The sequence below is a fragment of the Cupressus sempervirens genome, chromosome 10 (genome assembly GCF_028749045.1).
Source record: "Cupressus sempervirens isolate cs-2001-9-10 chromosome 10, ASM2874904v1, whole genome shotgun sequence".
In the NCBI taxonomy this organism is placed as follows: domain Eukaryota; kingdom Viridiplantae; phylum Streptophyta; class Pinopsida; order Cupressales; family Cupressaceae; genus Cupressus; species Cupressus sempervirens.
Window position 1 is genome coordinate 10,877,879 of NC_143127.1, and position 22,727 is coordinate 10,900,605.

Below are 22,727 nucleotides of genomic sequence, written 5' to 3' on the forward strand. Positions count from 1 at the left end.
ATCATGTGCTTGGCCTTCATAATCATTTGTCTTAAAAAACTCTCTTTAGGGCACATTGCAATAACATTTATCAAAGGCTGGTTTTTGCAATCTTTCTATTTACAAAAAAATAATGAACATTTTTGTTTCACCCCATGAATCCTTTATTGGTTTTGGGAATATCGTTACAATTTTTTCCTTTTGCTAATAAAGTGGTGCACAGTATTTCATATTTAGCACCTGTGTGATTAGAGAGTGTTTGACTAATTTCTGTTACCATTTTCCAATCATTATGGTGATCTCACTAGAAATAGTTAGGATGACCATTAGTGTAAATGAAACATGTAATGTATTCAATTTCATTTGCATTGCTCAATGAGCCTCTTTGGTGGGAAGATAGGTTTCATCTTCTTGAATAGATGGTGTCTCCAAGAAAGGATATGGGCCAGCCACTAATGAAGCAGATTTTGTGGGTGGTTACCATTTTCCAATCATTATGGTGATCTCACTAGAAATAATCAGGATGCCCATTAGTGTAAATGAAATTACTGTTGCCATTTTCCAATCATTACGGTGATCTCACTAGAAATAGTCAGGATGACCATTAGTGTAAATGAAATGTGTAATGTATTCAATTTCATTTGCATTGCTTAATGGGCGTCTTTTGTGGGAAGAGAGGTTTCATCTTCTTGAATAGATGGTGTTTCCAAGAAAGGATATGGGCCAGCCTCTAATGAAGCAGATCCTTTCTTAGCTAAATGATCAGATTTCAATTTTGATCTTTCGCTCATTGTAATGTCCTCTTTTTGCCTAGCAGGTCAATTAATAAATAAATAATAATGTTAGCCTATTGTCTATTCTCCTGCTAGGCCAAATTATTAAGTTAACAAAGGTGGTCATCTGTTAATTGTTTTACTAAATAAAAGGGAGTTTAAGTTTTTAATTCGAAGTTACCGATGCTGGTACTGATGCTGATGCGTGTGCGGGGTTCTGATTCGCAGATGCGCGATTTTTTTTGGATTAACACATGCAATTCAAAGTCATTTAAGTGATTGGGTGTTGAAAATGTCATGGGTGCTCTTCAGATGCACCCAGATGTTGTCTGGGTGCTCTTGGAAGCATCCCGAGCGCATCCACAGACGCTGGGTGTGCTTCCTGAGAGCACCAGCGCATCCTAACACACCAGCATCAGCACCTTGAGTTTTTGGGAGAGAATCGGAATGTTAGGTTTAATTAAATAAAAGGTAGTTTAAATAATAAATTGATAAAGTGACTTTATTATAATATCAACTTTATATCATAATATAAAGTTGCTTTTCCAAGGTAAAATGAAATTAAAAAAACTAAATAAAGTATTTCTCTCAAAATAGGAAAAATGCTATATAAAAGGAGAAAACTGAAAAATTGAATTATGAAGGCATTCTGGAGATTCTTATTTTTTATTTTGAGTTTATTTTCTGTGAGCTCGAAGCTTTGCTTGAAGGTCCAGTAAAACCCTAGGACATAAACTCTAGATAGTTTGGTGATTTGGATGAAAACCCAGATCAGCCCTCTTGGTGGATTCACTTAAGAACCCCTGTTGTAGCACTTAGCAAATGTCTTTTGACATATTTGCAAACATTCCCTATCAAAAAAGAACGAGCAAACTTAAAAAATGCTAGAATGACAACTTTCAACAATATCGGACACTGTGTGGTGTTATATTTGTGATTTGAGTCAACATCAAATGTTTTGAGGCAATTCTGGGATTTTAATCACATCTTAGGATTGGGAAATGCAATTTTTGTTGTAAAAATGGACAGATTTTACTTTTATTATTAATTTAAAAAAAATTATTATATGCTTGAGCTTTTGGTTGAGTCTAGTCAAGCACGACCTAGGTTTTGCAAGGAATGACTTATTGTGCCCTGTGCATGTCTAGGTGAGAAGGATATGAAAAAATTAAAGAATACGGAACAAGAACGATAAACAACACAAAATAGATTTTACTTTAACTAGCCTCCATGGAGGCATGCAAATAGTGAAAATTCATAAATTTGTTAGAATGGTAGATTTCTATTTAAAAACATTTTTTTTAAAAATCACTTTAAATTGGTACATGTATTGTTGATAGGATTTGGATTTAATAAATTTACCTATTAGATTTTATAATATAGCTTAGATAAGTTTAAAAAGATGTCTAACTGTTGCACGAAAAAATGGCTTAGTGTTGAGAAATTTCTTCTCCAGATCTCAAATTTCACCCTCTTCAGTGTGCACCCATGAGTGGAAAAATGATTGATGATGATAAACAAAAAGGGGAAATTCTTCGAAAACATAAGAAAATATGTAACAGTGAATTTAAAGCATTTGTAGAGAAAGAAGGATGTATCCAAGAGTATCTGAGGTGGCAGGGCTACGCTTTGGCCAATCCTTCTGCGAACTAGCTTATTCTAGCACTAGCATCTGTTCCATCATGTTAGCAGGGCACTGGCCATTCACATAAGTGAAGGTATTGCAGGTCTCCAAGGTCTGGATGCTAAGACAAGTTTTATTGATGAGAAGAGATTACCATGGGTGTCTATATACAGTTTTATTCCTTAAAAAATATTACATTGCCAAGGACGGCCACCTATAGAAAGCCAACCATCACATCCTTTCACATTTCTCTTCCATATTTTAGAAGTTCTATATTTTCTATTTCCCTCACCTTGTAGTTTCTAAAAGCGAGGGTGTCTCAAATGAGATGCACACCAAACACTTGATTAAATATTCCAAATGTCTAAAACTAAAGCTAATTTGCTTTGTAGCTAATATTCAACAAGAAGCAATAATTGTGGCAAAAACATAACAGAGTAGGAAATTTCCATTTGTAAGAATTGATACCAACCTTACACACTAAATTCTTCTAAATTGAAAGACATCAGAGATAATATCTGCAGAAGACACTCTTAACATGTTCCGTATTTAATGCCATCTACCGGCATTAATATTTGAAATAGATCTTGTTCTCTGGTTGTTGCAAATTTAAAATTGAAAAATCAACACACTGAAAAGATAAAACAGTGAGTAATATATAAATTTTTGATTTGGTGATATTTTTATTATTACTTCAAATATCAAATTGATTAATAAGGGTAGTACTCACTCAGTAGTTCCATTTCATAACTTAAGTTTACATTCTACTTAGTTTATCAGTCACAGTTTCTGTTTATTCTATTTATTCGATTTGATTCCACTTTCCGGTGAGACAGTATCTGTTACAACTTTCACCATATGAGAAATTCTCCATCCTTTTTACCTCTTCCAAGTGCCTGTATGTGACAGAAATTTGATCCCCTATGGACTTACTCTTTTGCATGGGAGTTGCATGGGAGTTTACTTGTTTTTACATTCCGAAGATTGGTTCATTATTTGAAAATTTAAATAAAATCGCCAAGAGATTAAGTGGACATGATAGCATGCATGAGGCTACTATATGGTCATCCAATTACAAAAACTTATTAGAGTATAAGAAATGACCGTCCACAGTATGTTTTATACCAGTGTACACAGGCATAATTGGATTACAGGGAGTTATCCTACAGGCTTTTTTTCAATGTGATTTTTACTTTTTCCAAAGTGCCTTCATAAATGTGTATATTATAATGTTGCAAATTAGATTGTTTCTCCAACTCAATAATTTATTTGGTTAAGTTGTAACATTGGTTGCACAATTTGCAGGCATGGTGCTCTGCCTTACATGGAATTTGATTGCTGTGACTACAGCTTGGATAAAAGGATACGGTAATTTATCTAGAATTCTGTAATATGTCCAGTCTGCTTTTATTTATTCCAATGATCCAATGATCAATATCCATTTGTGTTTTTAATGTTGAATTTATATAGTGGTCTTCTTTGCATATGAAAACTGATTAAATTTTGTCAATTTTAGAGGTCAAAATCTGGTTGCTTGCTATGATCTATGCTCTTGCTGGCTGCCCTGGATCTTATGTTTTATGGTACAAACCTCTATATCGGGCTATGAGGTAAATTTTTTCATATCACATAAATGCATGCTTAATAAATGATAAGCATTTTAAAATAACCAAATTATGTGGAAAATTATGATTGTTTTTTCTTTTTCTCATCTCTTTCTTTAATTTGCAGTTCGGAGAGTGCTTTCAAGTATGGCTGGTTTTTCTTAATGTATCTGGTAATGTTATCTCTATGACAGTTCTCTCCTATATTCTCTTTTATCATGTGAGTTCATTTTGAATGTCACTGGTTGGTCGATTGAATCTTTTTCTTAGGTTACTCAGGTAAATTTACATTTCTATGGCAGATTCACATAGGGTTCTGCATATTTGCTGCTGTAGCCCCTCCAGTGGTCTTCAAAGGGAAGTCGTTAGCGTAAGTACAGTTTAATTTTTCTAACACAATAAAGAAATATTATTAATCCTAAGGAAAATACACAATTTGCTAACTTGTTGCTACTAGTATTTTTTTAACTTTCCCATTAATATCAAATCTAATATCAATATCCGGATGTCGTATTAATAAAGGAATTTGAAGCTAATAGTCATCACAGTGACCATAAAAGACCTTTGTTGATGGATTTGTATGGAGAAACTATTAACATGCATTACATTGACGTCTGATAACTTGGAGATTATGTAGATAATAACTTAGGAGGGTTAAAGGGATTTCATTGTAAAGTTCACCCAATCAAGGCTCCAAATCAATATTGCTTGCTATATATTGATGTCTGATAACTCTGATAAAGATAAATTACTTCTGAGTGTGAAAGATTTTTCATTGTAAAGCTCACCTGATCAAGGCTAAAAACCAATGAAATTTCGTTCTCTAGAGAAGACATTTCAGAAATATTCAGTGTTTTTAGAAATTTGAAGATGTGTCTGAATAACAGTAACGAGGGCCGGAGAGGTTTTCATGGCCACAAACCCAAGATACCAGATCCTTCATATCTGCCTCAGATCTTGATTCCGGTGCGATCCAGATCTGGATCCCTCCAGGATTTCAGACTGCAATCTGGATTCATGCAATATCCACACGGAATCCAGATTGCCGTCCATAACCCTAGAAGGATCCAAGAGGGATCTGGAAGGATATGTGGGAATCCATGGCTGCGAGTGCCCAAAACTGCCCCCCATGTGCCAAATAATTTTTATTAAAATCTAAAAAGCTAAATATAAGTACATCAAATTTATAGCAATTATTTCTGAGAACAATGAGTTGCAAGTAGCATCTTTGAACTTTGTATTTCTTGTATTCTTTAGGTCAGTTATAATGTATTAAGCAGCATCTAATTACCTATAGCTGTGCTGCTCTTCTCTGAACACAGACCATTTTGTAATACTACAGCAAAGGTCAAGGAATAGTTTTAATAGTGCTGCATCTGCCAATTATCTCAACAACGAAAGTTAGTTTCAGAATTAGACATAGAATCTATTTAGAGAGTCCTTAGGCTATTGATTCTTGCCTTCTTCACATTTCACAGGTTTAGTACTCAATGGAAGCAAGCATGTTGACCTGTCGGTGTTGTGTTGCTGTCAATTTCTGTTCAAAAGACAGTTGTTTTTTAGTTCAAATCTTTTCTGATATGTATTCATTGTGCCCTATTTATGCTTTGATGGAACTTGATCTCTTATCATTTTGGCACAAGTGTTTGTTCAATACATCATTCTTTTTGCAGTGGGAAAATGGGAGATTTGAAATGTAGTGTTTAAAGCATTAAAGGAGATTGAAATTTTGTCAGATGTCTGCAGTGATTGAGGGTTTGCAAAGTATAGCTAATGTTTTTTGTTTTTGTCCATGAAATTGGTCCTGAAAAATATCTGAAATGTACATTATTTGCATCAGGATTATTGAACATTAAATAGTAAACCCAAACATTAACTATTGTACATTGAACGCTTGACACTAACCAATGATGAAGAACATTGAACATGTTACACACACGCACACACACACACACACATCTATATATATAGTCATACATATATACATACATTCATACATATATACATACATATACATATATCTATATATACATATCTGAAATGTACATTAATTTGCATTAGGATTATTGAACATTGAAGAGTAAACTTAAACATTAATTATTGTACATTGAACGCCTGATCCTAACCAATGATGAATGAAAATTGAACATGTTACATGTATGAATCTATGAATATCATTCTCACACACACACACATACATACATACATACACACACAGAGACACAGACACCGATATAGATATAGATATACACATATTTTGAAAATGTCTTATTTATAACCCTGTGGTTCCAGAATCTGCTCATTTATTTTTCGCCAAATCCCCGACGTGAATCCAAACCAGAACCAGAATTGGTTACTTAGCTTGAAACAAGTCAATTTTATTATCATTTGCTTGTGGCTGGAGAGTATTGGCAGTGTTAGGGGTATGAATGGAATGTCCTTCTAAAGCAGGAGAGTATTGGCAGTGTTATGGGTATGAATGGAACGTCCTTTAAAGCAGGAATGCAAATGCCCTGGTGTATTCTATAGTTCGGGGCATTGACAGTTGTGTGTGTATATATATAGAGAGAGCTTTTGCAATTTTCTGAATATTATCTACTTGAACTTGGATCAATTCTCTCATTTTTTAATTGCAATGTAACAGGGGTATCTTGCCAGCCATTGATATCTTCCAGGATCATGTTTTAGCCGGGGTAAGCATGTGTGATATTTATGTTTGAATATTTCACTGTCAATCAAACTAGGTAATCACAAGTAAGCTTTCTAATATGATATTTGTTTTTTTTGTTGTTGCATTTCACAGATATTTTACCTTGTTGGTTTTGGGTTATTTTGCTTAGAAACGCTAGTAAGTTTTTGGGTCATTCAGGTAAGATCAAGATTACTCTGTATTCTAGTTTCTATAATATGATAATGGAAAAGCAGCAACTTTGAATGCAAATGTAATCTGTACGTTCTTGCAATTTTGTTTGTTAAGCATGTATGTTTACTTGGTCCCATAGGCTGCTTGGGCCTCGTGGATGTTATTAAAATCTCTAATTCATTCATTCATTCAATCCTTGACAAGTAATAATATGTATCAGTTTGTACATTAACCATTGCCTTTATTTCACATTTTTATATCATAGAAGGTAAATGGTTTTAAACTCTGCAACAAGTCTATTTGCTAACACTTATTTCCCATTTAATTACAGCAAGTCTACACCTACTTCAGAGGATCAGGGCAAGCGGCAGAGATGAAACGCGAAGCTGCACGCAATGCTATGAGGAATCCTCTTTAAAATTTTCATTAAAATGCTTGTACCTATTCGTATGTTCCTGACACGGTGTGCGCACTCAAGGTTCTTGATGATGGATGTGTCAGCCTTAATGTATTAAAAATTGCTCGAAAACATCAACTGCTGTAGATGAGTGTAGATGGTGTAAAATTCAAATGTTTTGCTTCTTGCACCGGAGGGTAACTATGGGGATTCAGTTATAGCTTCTTGTGTGATGGTGTGCTTCAGTTTATTCATGAAAGTTTTATACATGCTCCGAATTCTGATACGAGTTATCATTGTATTAGCTCATAACTTGCATTTTTTGGCCGTCAGTACCAGTTTATTTAAGTGTAGTTTAGTTCAGTTCTCCATTTCAACATTTTCAATAACCAAATTAATTCGCAGGGGTATGTTCGTATATGATGTACTCGTAAATTGATAACTGAAGTTGACATTGGGAGGTTGTGTTTCTTCAACGTAAAATCTCTCATGTTTTTTTATTGGCCTTCTGTGCTATTTGATAGAGATTCAATGTTATTTTACTCTGGGTATGTAGTTGTGTATCATTGCTTTGATAATTGAATGTGATTGTCGATTTAATGTATTTATGTATAATGTGTTGGAATGTTACATGAATTAAGAAAAATGAAAAATGAAAAATGAGCTGGTTCTGAAGTGACATGATTCAATTGTGTGGATTAGAAATTTATAAATATTTGGGTTATGAAAATTATTTAATTTAAAATAAAGGTTTGGCAATTTAGTTATGTTTATTTTTAATTTTCTTGAGTTCTAATATCTATTTTTAAGAGAAGAATATAGGGGTTTTGTAAGAAAAGATAACGAAGAACAAGGAAACTTAATAAATCCAAGTGAGTTACTATTGAAGAGATGTTACCATAAAATAAACAAGCTTCAAGAGCATACTCTAATGTAGAGCAACAAAGGACACAGATTTCAAAAGGGAAAGCAAAGAAAATCCCTTGTGTAATATTATAGATAAAAGGGCAAAGCCTATGGAAAGAGAGAGAAAGAGTGGAGCAAATTAGCTCATTATGATAACATCCCAGTGATGTGTAGACGAGAGAGAGAGAGAGGCATCTCTTTTATAGAGACAAGAATAGAGTTGTATGTGGTTGCATATGCAACTCCCATTTCTATGAATGCCACCATCATAATAAGTGTATACAAAGTGTCAAGACCCTTTTAAGGAGGATATATTAATTTCTTTATAAAAGGAATTACAAAAATGAGTTGTTCTCACACATGGATGAGAGAAGAAGAAGTGACATGTCCTCACATGTGGACAAGAGGACAAACACCATAAGGGATACCCTGTTTTATCCTATTTAATAAATAAAGACAACCAAGGAAAGATTAATTTTCTAACACCTCACTTTAATCTTTGATTGGGGAGATTACATCAAAGGGGTATTAAACCTAAATTTTTATTATGAAATTCAAATTTCTCTTTAGGAATAGGCTTTGTCAAAATATCAACTACTTGATCTTGACCCTTGCAATAGATGAGGGATGCTTTTCTTTAATGTGTTCTTTAATGAAGTGATGGTGGAGAGAAATATGCTTTGACTTTGCATGGTAGATAGGACTTTTCGTCAAGGGTATTGCACTTTGATTGTTATGATACCCAAATCTTCAAGTATTCTTCTAAGCTATAGAGCTTCTTTAGATGCATTAGCACAACTTTTATATTTAGCTTCGATAGAGCATAGAGAAACGAAGGTGTCTTTCTTACTTTTTCAAGAGTTAGCACCTAAACCAATAAACAATAACTACAAGTAGATTTCCCATCAATGGGATCACCTAAATTAGAGTTAATAAATCGTTGAAAAGTAAAATTAGAGTTCACATCATAAAATAAACCTAGATTGAGAGTTCCTTTGATATATCTTAATATTCTTCTAGCTACTTTAAAGTGTGTTTGTTGTGGTTTGGACACAAATCTTGAAACTAAACTCTCTATGCAATATTGGGTCTAGTAAGAGTGAGATAATTCAAACTTTCTACAAGTTCTTTATAAAAAGTAGCATCAACAAAACGAGTGTTCATATTAACTATTAACTTAGTTCCTAGTTCACATGGAATAGAAACATGGTTAGAATCATTTATTTGAAACTTATTCAAAAGATCTTGACCATACTTGCTTTGAGAAAGAAAAATACCCTTAAGTGTTTGCCATATTTGCATTCCTAAGAAGTAATGTAGAATTTTTTAATCAGTCATTTGAAATTGTTGATTAAGTTGAAACTTAATATCATAAATTAAAGTGTTAGAACTTGAAGTGAAATTTAATATCATAAACTTAAAGAGATGTTGTGGTCAAATATGTTACATGGGAAGTGAACAATGGTGTGAAGGCTAAGTTCCATGAGAGATTCATGGAATGGGGCTCCTTCGCTCATTAAGACTAATTTAAACCAGGATTTGGTTACATATTTAAAAAGAGTGTGGGGATGTCACCTTGTGGATTGTCTCAGTTGTATGTCTATTTTCTAGGAAACTGATACGAAAAGATTCAGACGAACTACCTATAACAGATCAAGATAAGCAAAGATTATTAGAAATACTTTTAGGGAAAACAATATACTTGTTAGATAAGGAAGACATGTTACTATGGGTTTTGGGTAAAAATGGTAACTATTTAGTTAAGGAGGCCTATAGAATTTTACAACAGTAGGAGGTCAAAAAGGTTCTTTGCCAAGTATATTCCCTTTGCTGAAATCCAATCACTCTCCCTAAGGCGGGATGCTTTGATTGGATAGCTTTAAAGAAAATGACATTAACAAGTGACAGGTTAAACAAGCTTCATATTTCCCAACCTTTTAATTGCTGATTTTGTAACCAAGAAATTGAAGATGTGGATCACTTGTTTTTGAACTGTCCATTTACACAAAAATGTTGGCCTTTTGTTCTCAGAAAATTGCGATACTGCACCCCGCTGCTCAACAAATTATGGGACTTTTTCAGTCATGGCCAGAGCTATACTTCTCTTCCCTCCTCTCTAGTTTATGGAAATGTATTCCAACACTTGTGGTATGCGCAATTTGGTTTGAATGTAATCCTATCTGTTGGCCTCATAGCTCTTCAAATCAAGGTGCCCAAGATAGAGCTGTAGTGCATTGGTATCCACCTAGCCCAAGTTTTCTAAAATTAAATTTTGATGGATGCTTGCATGGTAATCTTGGTATATCTGGAATTCGAGTATGCATCAAAGATAATTAGGGTGATGTATTAGCAGTTAAATTTTCTCCATTGCAACAAGGTACTCATAATATGATTGAAGCGCAAGCGTTACTGCCAGGATTAGTTCTTGCTAGAAAAGGCAGATTTCAACACTTACAAGTGGAAGGTGACTCAATGATTATTATCAATGCATGTATTAAATGAGAATCACATAATTGGAGATTAGCATTTATATTACAACAAATTTGGCTACTATTAGATACCTTTCAAGAAATATGCATATCACATACCCTTTGTGAAGGGAACAAGGTGGCAAATTACATGGCCAACCGGGGGTTTGATGGTCTGGACATTGAAACAGATAAATCAATGGGTTTTTTCTTAGCATGACAATGATCTTCAAAAACAAATCGCAATTGACAAACACTATACTCAACATATGTAAAGAGTTTTGTGTCAGCATATGTAATGTTTAGTGTAGTTTAGGCTGTCTTTGGGATTGTGTCTCAAGATGGCAGCTGCACTAACTTTTTGAATTCAATATCTTACATATATCATTTTGTATAAAACAATGATGTCGGGTTTTCTTTATGGTTCTTTATAGATTGAGTTTTTGAACTATTTTATACTATATATATACACATCCACCTTTGCCTTAAAAAAAAAAAATCAAATTATCAACATACATAATAATAATGATAATATCATCTTGAATATGTTTAATGTAAACCCTTGAGAAATACATAAAACAAATTTTTTTAGAAAACCACTCTCTAGGAGATTGCTTTAAACCATAAATAGATTCATTTAGTTTACATACTAAATGTTCACTACCTTCTTTGATAAAACCAGGTGGTTGACTCATATAAATTTCTTCATGTAAATCACCATAAAAAAAAAAACACTTTTAACATCCATTTGATGAATAAGCCAATTCATTTTTGAAGCTAAAGCAAGCATGATCTTTATAGTAGGTATCTTAACAATTGGTGCAAAAGCTTCATTGTAATCTAAACCTTCAATTTGATAAAATCCTCAAAGCTACTAGCCTAGCTTTGAACTCACTAATTTCATTATTGACATTGAGTTTAGTTTTATATAACCACTTGCATGAAACTAAATTCTTACCATGAGGCAAAGGAAATAAATCCCAAGTTTGATTAGAAATTAAAGTATCATATTCCTCTTGTATAGCCTTTTGCCAATGAGGTTGAATCTTAGCTTTTTCAAAAGATTGAGGATCATTAGAGTTCATGAGAGAAGTCTGTTGGTAAACATATTTGTTCTTTTTTTATTATGACTCTTGAATGCCCAAATTATGAACAATATCTGATTACAAACAGTTGAAAAGCCACTTATGGATAGATTGGCTTTTCTTTGAATTGATAGGTATAGCTCCCTATGGTAGATTTGCAGTGAATTATGTTTTATTTCTAAACTAATATGGGGTGTGTTCTTGACTTGAGAACAGAAGAGGTAAACCAAGCTAGACCTAAACAGGACTTAACTCAGGTAGAAAAAGACTTATGAAGAATTGATTAAGTTTATGAATCCACACATCTTATGAACTCACAAAGTTTAATAACATAACAATTAATACTGAACTGAATCAATTAGAATCTCAACTACATAGAAGAAGAAGTTAGCTAAAGAGAAAAACGTTTAAGAGATTCCTCTCTGAACATGCAATGACACTACTTATCACATCCGTTCCCTACTTTGAAATAGGGGAATGAAACTTTGTTCTTTCCTTGCTTCAACCCAGATTAAAGAGGAAACATATAGCTACAACTAACATAAATGGAAAAGAAAATAGTTGATACAGAATACGATTCAATTGACTCTGCAACATCAAGAACTTCACACTCTCATACATATAGGATTTTGAGATGACCGTTACAATGGAAGTTCAATTGGTTCATCTCCTCAAAGAATGAAAAATGGCAAGAAACTAGTTTGTTGTATTACAAAAATTAAATAAAAAAGTTAAAAAAAGGGCGGAATGTGAATCACTTCGTCTTGTTCCCCTTTTCTACTTTTGTCCTATAGGCCTTAGTAGCGACTATGATTGGGATTAACTCTTCATGCTTACGCACGTGTATGGTGGTGTATCTCAAAAGCCACTTAGAATGCTCTCTGGTCAACTCCACAACATTCAATTGATTTGAAAATTTCTCCGTGGCCACATGTATGCATCCATTGAGTTTTTGGAGCTTTGCAACTTTGTTTTGATCACCGGAAGACACATTAGTCAAACTATCTAAGAATTTGGAGAAATTCTCCTTCATGACATTTGTCCCAATAAGCGCTTTCCCTTGGCCACTTGTCTGTGAATCTGTATGTAGCCCCTTCATGAGTTCGAATCCTCTATCTTGGGTCTTCTTCACTTTATCTTTTGTTTCCTTAAGTCCTTTTTCTGCTAATAGGATCATTTCAGTCTTGAACTGCATGCTCTAAAGCCATTCAAACAAAGGTTCGTCTCCCTTTGGCAAGATTTTTGCTTCAAAAACTTCTTTTGCCTTCATTTGGATGATCATCTTTAGAAGAGAGATACAATCATCACACTTCATTCTTTTTCCAGCCGGAGTATTACTATTTGCTAAAATATTATCCTTCTCTGTCTCTAATCTTAAGATAACATTGCCAATTTGTTCTATAATGTGACTCCCTCTACTTTGAGCTTTCCAATCCAATCTTTACCAATTTGGCCAAAGTGCCTATCTTTTTGAAGTTGAGAAATAAGAGCTTGAACTTCAACAACACTAACACTCCAGAGATAGTTGCCAATGGAGTAACCAATTGTTTGATGAATCTGTTCAACTCTTCTATCTCAACCTTCATCCTAACTTTTGACAATTTTAGGCTTTCCAATTTCCCCTCAATTACTTCATTGGTTGACTTCCACAAGCCAACCTTAGTGTCATGTCTAGCTTCTCCAAGGTCCATTGAATGCATAGTGAAATCATCAGGAGTCACGTCTTCAATTCTTCCTTTTTTATTGGGCTTGGCTATCTCCATTGTTAGATGCCCTGTTTTCAGATCTTGCCCAAGTATAGACAAAGTTTTCTACTTCTTTACCTTGGTTAATGCAGACCCATAATGAACTACAAGGGATATGGTATCCTTGGCGGGTGTGCTTTCATCTTTCCTTTTTCTCTTCCTCTCCAAAGTATCCTCTAACTAGGAATTAGTGCCTATCACTTTGGAGGCCATTCCAAGTGATTCTATGCTAAACATCTTCTTCTTAATTGGAGTGATGGTCATCCCAATTGAAAAGAAGGGATTCTTCGGAGCTTGAGAAATGAGCTTGGAAGAGCTTTGACCTTTCTCCAACTTTGAGGTCCTTTTTGTTGCCTCATCAAATTCAGTAGATTCACTAACTACTGCTCTTTCCATCTCCCAAATCTACTATCTGTATTAGGGAGCCACTTGGTTGTAGAAGTGTAGTACTTGCTGGCAGAATTGGGCTATGATGGGGAGAGGAAATTGGGATAACATGAGGAGAGGGAACTGGTGTAACATGAGGAGAGGGGACTAGTGTAACAACACTATACTTTGGCTCCTCTGTCTTCTTCTCTTCAACACCAGTTTGGGTTCTAATGACTGGGAGGGAGCCAACATGACAAGTCTTAGCTATGGGAATGCTCTTGTTTGGAGGGTGATCACTCCCCTTGAAGGTTGAGCTGGTCCTTAAGTGGTAGCTATTGTTACACTTGGCATAGCACTTTGGGAGGACGAAAGTGTTGCATCTGCTAGAGAGGCTTGAGTGGCTATACCTTTACTCCAGCTTCTTTTGGTTGTCTAGTCAACCCACTTCCCAGTTCTTTTAATGATGTGGGCCATCAATTTGTCTAAATCTTCCTCACCATCCTCATAGGGCTTTGAATTGATAGGAGTGTTCCTTAACTTAGTCAAATATGTATTACTATACATGTTTTGCCCATCATCCTCCAATCCTTCAACATCAAGATTGATATTATATGTTTTTATTTGCTCCACTGTGAGCCTAGTGAAAGCATGATCTCGACTTTCAAACTCATCTTTACAATCCGCCCAATAGTCTTCACTAGTGGTAATGTGTTTGATCACACTTCCAATCTGCAACACCTCCCTAACATATCTATTCGGATCAAACATAGGTCTCAAGACCTCATACATCTCCAATTTGTATTTCATTTGGAACATTTTGAGCATATTCTTTGCATCAGAGTGGGATTCGCAAGTATAAGCTCCTACTTTCATAGGGAATTCATATCCCTTCTTCTTCAAGCTTTTGCTTAGCACATTTACCTAGATTGTCTGCCTCACAATTTCTATCAGCACAATCATGTCACTCAAATACCTGGGCAGCTTCAGGGGGAATCCATCAAAAGCTGCAAGATGTAAATATGAGAAAGATAAGAACTGGATAAAATAGCTTTCAAATTGACTAATGGCCGCCATTGCCTTCGAACTGAATCTCCTCTCCGGGCATCCTTAGAGTTCTTTGCAAATTCTCATTGTAAATGTGTCATTAACTTTGACATACTCCATATAACTATTTTGCAATTGCAAACATGGATAGAACTCATAGCACTTCACATCATCAGGAAAATTTTCTATTCTTGGAAGGTTTGGCCATAACTATAGAGATGCTAGCATGTAAATTAAAAAGGAAGACATATAGAAGGTGTTGTAGAACTTTGCGGCGCCGAGACCTCTGGAAAGATTTTCACTTACCTCATGGGCCCATTCAATATATTGTATATTTGAATAAATAACTTGTAATAGAAAGAAATACTGTTCAACAAAATTTAGAGCCTTTACCTAACCTTTCAACCTGTGTAGGAGAACCAGAATGTCTACAATCTTAGGTTTGAGGTTAGTGCCAAATAGAGTTTTGGGGACCTTACTCTTGGTGCTCCACGGCTTTTGAAACTAGGATTGCATAATTTCCTTCCTCCACACCATCTTCTTTGCAGAGAACTCAGAGATTGCTCCTCCTACTGTCAAGTCTGAAAACTCCTCTCGTTTTGGAACCCAGAAGCAATTCACCACAATTTGTCTATCAATGGAGATTAATACTGTGTGATTAGGTAGCACAATCTGTTTGGTATCCAAATTCTAGTGATTTATGCATTCATAAATCAACTCTAGAGCTTGGACTGCCACTGGGAAACCAGTTGCCTCTATTAGTCCACTTCCTCAGAGCTTTTCAATTATAGGATGAATGGGCTCTGACTTCAACCTCCTTTGGAAATCTTGCATGTCATAAAAATGGAGTGAAGTATCTATGAAATTCTGCAATGTGGACTTGACTCATTTAGCCCATCAAACCCCGCAAATCTGGTTGCCATTCTGTCTAAGAATGAAGTAAATTTCTTTCAAATGTAGATGAAGAATGAATACTGAATTTGCAAATACAAACTATTTGAAAGCGTTGTGCAATATAATAGAATAACAATTCAAGAAAAAGCGGTGGTTTGAATAACTATTATGTTTCCATCTATATAGGAGTCTCAGTTCATCGGTTGATCTTCAAGATTCACGCCACATGAATAAATTAAAGGATAAATCTGTTGAGATAGTATATGCAGGAGCTCTAATGGATATTTTTGTGTCTTTTCACTATTTTTGTTGGTCCAACAATAACTTTCCTTTCTTTCATACTTACTTTTTTGTTTTCTATTAAGTTTTGGAGAATTAGGAACAGAGTACCTCGCAAGGAAATGTCTGCCCAATTGGATTCTACTCAGAATACCTTTGTTGCAATGGCTAGATTGTTTCCATTATCATCTTAAGATGCTTCATGTTTAATTCATGGGCCCAATCCACTTACAAAGTTGATTTCCTCTTCAATGCAAAAAATTATCCTCATGGGTTGAAAACCCGCTGAGGAGAAGACGATTTCCATTTTTTTGCCCAAACTTTCCTTTGAACTTTATCTTTTAAATTAATATTTCCTTTGGGTTTAGAAAATCTTGAAAGGATTGCGAAAGTCAAAGAGGGTCCCACTTCCTTATTTCTTTCTTTCACAATTGCCTTTGGCAGAAAACAAACTTCATGGGTCAAAAGCTTGCCGAGGAGAAATCAATTTTGGGTTTTTTGCTTAAGATGATTCTAAGCACCATGATGAATCCCAAATGTTTCCCAAGGTAGAATACTGTAATAAAAATAGGGATTTTTCATAAAATAACTCATTATCTTCTTACATCGATTCGTGAGCCTCATTTGTTAATCTTTGTGAGAAATCGCCTTAATGGGTTAGAAACCCGCCGAGGAGAAGGCAATTCTCATTTTTCCACAAGCTTCATTCTTTCATAGAAAAACTTGATAAGCCGTGAACAAGCCTAGCTTTATGAATAAATTTCACAAGTTGCAAGAATCCCCATCGAATTAGGTACTACGCTACCCATAAACTCACAACATCAAGGAAAACCCACCTGACTATGAGATGTGGGAGAAAGGAAAGATGGAAAATTTGATGGAGACCCTTTTCACCTAAGGGGAAATAAAAGTAGACTTAGACATGCCTAGGCTTAACTAAGACACAAAATTTCCACTTTTGCAAAATGGTTACACGGTGAAAAGTGGGGCAACAGCTGGCTTTGACTGGGGACTTGGGTAGACTATACCCAAGCAAGGAACTCAAAAATCTTTGGTTTCACAAAAATAAAAGGAGGCAACTCAACAAAACTAAAATAGGGAAGCAAAGGCAAGGAATGAAAACTAACTAGGAAAACAAGGAAAGGAACTAAATGTAACTATAATACAATATAGGGGTTACTTATTTTTAGTTTGAAATTTGCTAAAGCTTTAGATCTTGACCATTATAGGTCAGAGGTAGCAGTTCACCATCTTGATAAGCCAATTTGAAAGAATTATTCTCGAACGCCTGATGAATTATGAATGGACCTTTCCACAAGGTGTCAAACTTTTTATGCATACCCTTTGGAACACTTCACTTATCCCTGAGTAACACGTTGTCTCCTACCATGAATTTCCATGGTCTTGCCTTTTTATCGAACAAATTCTTTACTCACATCTAATGTTGTGTGATGTGATCCACAACTCGCATTTGATGTTGTGTGATGTGATCCACAATTTCTTCTCTTTCCTCTTCAAGCTTGCTCAAGTACAAAATCCTCTTTTCCAAACCATCTTTACAGATATCATCTTCAATCACTATTCTAAGTTTGTTCATAGCCAATTCCAAAGGTAATGGGGGATTAGCTTCAGTTCCATAGACTAATTCAAAAGGAGATATGCCAATTGCCCTCTTAGCTGTTACCCTATCTACCCACAGTGCCTCATGAATTTTCTTGTGCCAAGTCTTTTGATTATCAGCTACCAATTTCTTGACAATATTATTAAATTCTTGTTACTAGACTCGGCTTAACCATTTCCTTGTGGGAAATAATCAGATGAATGACTGACTATGATTCCATACTCAAAGCAAAAATTGGTAATCTCAATTGAAGAGAAATAGGCTGCATTGTCCATCACTAACTTGATGGGAACACCATTCCACCCACTTAGTGAAGTAATCAGTCTTAGTTATCTCATATTGGTGACCGACACTAGATGCTAGATTAATTGGACCAATGAAATCAAGACCCCATTGTTGAAAAGGTCCCTTCATGATGACAAGTCTTAATGGTAGAGTAACTAATTGAGGAAGCCCAATGAACATCTTACATTTTTCGTATTTTGCCACCTAGGAATAGGCATCCTTGAACATTCTAGGCTAGTAATAGCACTATCTTGTTATAAATGATTTAGAATAACTAAGAGGGTGGGGGGGTGAATCAGTTATTCAAGGTCCAAATGTCCTATTCAAACTTTTTCATCAAGTAAAGTGTGCCCATCAAACTATTTGTTCATCCAAGATTTAACTTTCATATTCAACAAGTTACTGTAAATCAACATGCAAGCATAACATGTGAAAAGATCAACACATAACACAGTGATACATGGAAACCCAATTTGGAAAAAATCACCAGTAACATGCTACTCAATTCTCACTCTTCTGAAGTGATGCCCTGTTAAAGGCTACAACACATTGTTAAATGTCAACTAGTTAAAGGATTTAACCACCCTGTTAAAAGTGGGCCTGGTTAGAGGACTTTAGAACATTCACTTGAAATGTCACCTTGTTAAAGGATTTACAAATGGCTATTAAACCAACCTAAGTCCATAAGATTTTCTTTTGCCCTAACTGATGCAATTGCTAGAGAGTAACAATAAGGGGTTTTGACCTGATTACAGAATACAACTCAACTTGTAGATTTTAGATCACTTCTCAGCTCATGACATTGCCTGACTTTTAGTCTCTGCAACTCTTGAGAGCTTGCCCTCCTTTCAAGCTTAGTCTCCTTGAGTCCTCATGCTCAATGTACCAGTGCAATCATCTCCTTCTGACCACTTGTCAAAGCAGAGTCTTTGTGCTCTGTTCTTCCTTCTCCCAAATGCCTTCTCCTTGACACCCTTCTATCACTTCACAATTTGGCACTCCAGCAGCTCTTGCTTCTTGTCTGTGACTTCTTAAATAGAAATTTGGATTTTTTTGTCCCACTTGATTCTTCCCTCCTTTAATTTCAATTCGTATGGATTAGGTAGGATTCATTGAATCTAACCCATATTTTGTTTCTTCTAGAAATATCATGAAGAATCCTCTTGAATTTGCTCAAAAATGGTTTACATAAAATTCTGTGCCACCAACTCATCATCCTTATCCTCCAACTAGTTCACAAAATTCAAGGTAACAACTTTGTCGGCTCAGATTTGACAAATCTTTTTCATTTCCAATAATGCAGTAGCTTGGCACTATTGAAATTCTGATGCTCGACACATATTGTGTTACTCGGCACCAACTATGTTTTACTAATGCTCAACACCTGAAGTTCACTCGACACCTACTAAGATTTTTCGATGCTTGGCAGCTATTACTTTGCTCACCACTTGAACTTCACTCAACATCTGAAGTTCACTCGGCACACACTAGATTTTCCTTGTGCTCAGCTCCAACTGAGAATTTGCTCAGCTTAAACTAGCTTGTTCGACACCCACTAATGAACTTAGTTTAAGCTTTGCAGTCAACCTTGTTCTAACTTATAATTCTAATGTTTCTAAGTGTGACCATCCTCTGTATCTTTGAATATGTTACCAATACATCATTTAACCATTGTCTTAGCTAATCCTTGCACTTCATTACAAAACCATAACTCAACTTTTCCCTTGGGTACTCTTGTTACATCTTGTTGATTAAATCCTCTTCATCAATCAACTAAGTGATAGTACTTGGATCTTATAAGCAATTGTCATTCTTACAAATAGTAGGTTTGACATTAATGACAAAACAATGATTGAAAATATTATTTTAACAAAAATCTCCCTCTTTCAATCAATCTTCTTCATCAATGATCTTTTCAATCAAATTTCCAACAATGTCCCTCTTTGGCATTGATGGTAAACCAAACTGATCAACCATTAGACCAAACTATTCAACCATGTTATCAAAGTGTTAACTAGGTTAGAACAGTAAGTCAAATGCCAAAAGGAAATTGTGTTACCATCAGTTGTCTCGTCTCCTTCTCTTAATCTACTCTCTTGATTGTTTTACTTCTATTTCTACCTCTTAGCTACTATATCCTTTCTTGCATTCTCTCCCTCTGTATGCATTTCTCATCCTATGCTATTTCTTTCTCTATTCATATTGTCTGATCAACTTCTTCAGCTTCTCCCTCAACTATTGATCATTTAATTTCTCCCTCATATTGTTGATCAAATGCTGTTGATCAGTTTCTTACTACTTCTCTCTCTTTGAAAATAATGCCAAAGACATTATTTCAACATTTTATCATGCAAGTATAGTATTTGCAAATTCTTTTAATTTCTCCCTCTGTCACGTTGCTAGTGACTGTTTTGGAACTTCATCACTTCAATTACTTTAGGCATGAGTCCTAAAGTAAATATCCTCTGCATCAATGTGTAATATGTCAACAATCAATTCATTTGATGTAGGGGAGATTTTATTTTTCTTCAAGTAGCCTTGGCTAGGGGTATCACCCCTAACTTACCTCTAAGATACTCAAAAGCATCTTTAGGTAGTGCTTTTGTGAAGATGTCAACAATCTGTTCCTTTCAGCTAACATATTCTATCTTCACTTGTTTGCCTTCCACCAATTCTCTTACATAGTGATACTTGATTGCAATGTGCTTGGTTTTGGCATGCATTAAAGGGTTCTTTGATATGTTGATAACACTTGTATTATCATAATCAAGTATCACAGGCTCATTTACCTCTTCCTTCATACCTTGCAACAAATTTTTGATCCATACAATATTAGTGCAATTGATAACAACTGCAACATATTCAACTTCTGCTGTGGACTGTGAGGTACAACTTTGCTTTTTGCTGGTCCATGTAATCAATCTTTTTCCCAAGAAAAGTGCTCCTCCATTGGTGTTTTTTCTTTCATCAATATTACCTCCCCAATCTACATCAGTGTAGGTTCTTAGTTCAAACTTTTCACTGCTCTTGTAGTATAAACCAAAGTCATCAGTTCCTTTTAGGTACTTCAGTATTCTCTTTACTGCCATAAGATGATTTTCTCTTGAATTTGCAAAAAATCTTGCTACTATTCCAATAACTAATGCAATGTTTGGTCTACTATGCACACCATATTGTAACTTTCCAATCATTGATCTATACATTGTCTAATTCACTTCAACTCACTAATCATTCTTTGATAACTTATGTCCTATCACCATTGGTGTACGAACTGGTTTTGAATCTTCTAATCCAAATGTCTTGAGTATCTCCTTGATGTATTTTGATTGGGTCACAACTATGCCATGCTTCACTTGATGTACTTGCAATCCAACAAAGAATTTGATTTCTTGAAACATTAACATTTCAAACTCATATTTCATTTGATCAACAAATTCTTTGCATAGAACATCTTTTCCTCCAAATATTATATCATCAATAAAGGTTTCAGATATCAAAATGTCTTTACCTTTTTCTTCTTTGATGTACAAGTTGCTATTGTCATTTGTTCTCTCAAATCCTATCTTCACAAGATATTTGTGCAGTCTCCCATACCATGCTCTAGGTGCTTGCTTCAAACCATAAAGTGCCTTATGCAGTTTGCAAACCATATCCTTGTTGTCATCATCAACAAATCCCTTTGGTTGTTCTATATAGACTTCCTCTTCTAGTATACCATTCAGAAAAGCAGACTTTACATCCATTTTGTAGACTTTGAAACCTTTGTAAGCAACATATGCAAGTAATGTTCTTACTCCTTCCATTTTTGCTACAGGGGAAAATGTTTCCCCATAATCTATTCCTTCTTCTTGTGCATAGCCTTTGCAAACTAGTCTAGCTTTGTTTCTAGTTATCTCACCATTCTTATCAAGTTTGTTCCTAAACACCCATTTGGTACCAATTACATTCTTATCAGCTGGTCTTGGAACTAGGGTCTAGGTTTTGTTCTTCTCAATTTGGTCTATCTCTTCTTCCATAGCTTTATACTAGTCATCATCTTGTAGTGCATATTTCACTATTTTTGGCTCAACCTTGCTCAATAGACATGATTCACTTCTTAGTCTATTCCTTGTCATTGGTATTGATCTACAGGGTGATGTCTCCTTACATACTTGGCTAATCTTGGTTCTGCTCTTCTTTCCATGTTTGATCCTTTAGCTTCAAAGTCATTTTGGTCTTCTTCATTTGGTACTTCATCATTTCTTCCATGTATACTATTTTCAAAATCAAATTGTGCATTTTCTTTATTCTGCAACTCGGCTTCTAAATGCAACTCAACATTCACTAGTTGTGACTCGGTTGATATTGAAATTTGTTGTTGATTTCCAACTTGATTGATAGTATTATCTTCAACAGTCATTCCTTCATAGAAGTATATAAAAGATCTATAATCTTCTGATTGTTTGGACTCATCAACTTGGACTTCTGCATGCTCATCAAAATTTACATTTGCACTTTCCACTATCTTGTTATTGTTAGTATTCAAACACTTATATCCCTTGCTTCTAGTGGAGTATCCAAGGAATATGCCTTCATCACTTTTTGCATCAAACTTTCCATTTCTAGTATCTCTAAGAATATAACATTTACAACCAAAGACTTTGAAATGTTTTACATTAGGTGAGTAACCATACCACAATTCAAAAGGTGTTGCATTTGTACCTTTCTTGACTTGGACTCTATTAAGGGTGTAAACAAAAATACTTACAACTTTTCTCCAGTACTTTAGAGCAACATTTTTCTCCATCATCA

At 34.9% G+C, this 22,727-nt stretch overlaps 1 protein-coding gene across 1 annotated transcript in view; it reads left to right on the forward strand.

Moving 5' to 3' along the window:
* SCAMP5 (SCAMP family protein) overlaps positions 1–7,791 on the forward strand; it is a 42,467-nt gene extending 34,676 nt beyond the window's left edge. The window contains exons 7-13 of the mRNA XM_089807103.1: positions 3,682–3,744; positions 3,893–3,986; positions 4,108–4,153; positions 4,283–4,350; positions 6,625–6,673; positions 6,784–6,849; positions 7,175–7,791. Coding sequence (XP_089663229.1) covers positions 3,682–3,744; positions 3,893–3,986; positions 4,108–4,153; positions 4,283–4,350; positions 6,625–6,673; positions 6,784–6,849; positions 7,175–7,261 — 473 coding nt within the window. The 3' untranslated portion in view covers positions 7,262–7,791. The remainder of the gene's footprint in view (positions 1–3,681; positions 3,745–3,892; positions 3,987–4,107; positions 4,154–4,282; positions 4,351–6,624; positions 6,674–6,783; positions 6,850–7,174) is intronic.
* Positions 7,792–22,727: the final 14,936 nt, after the last annotated feature.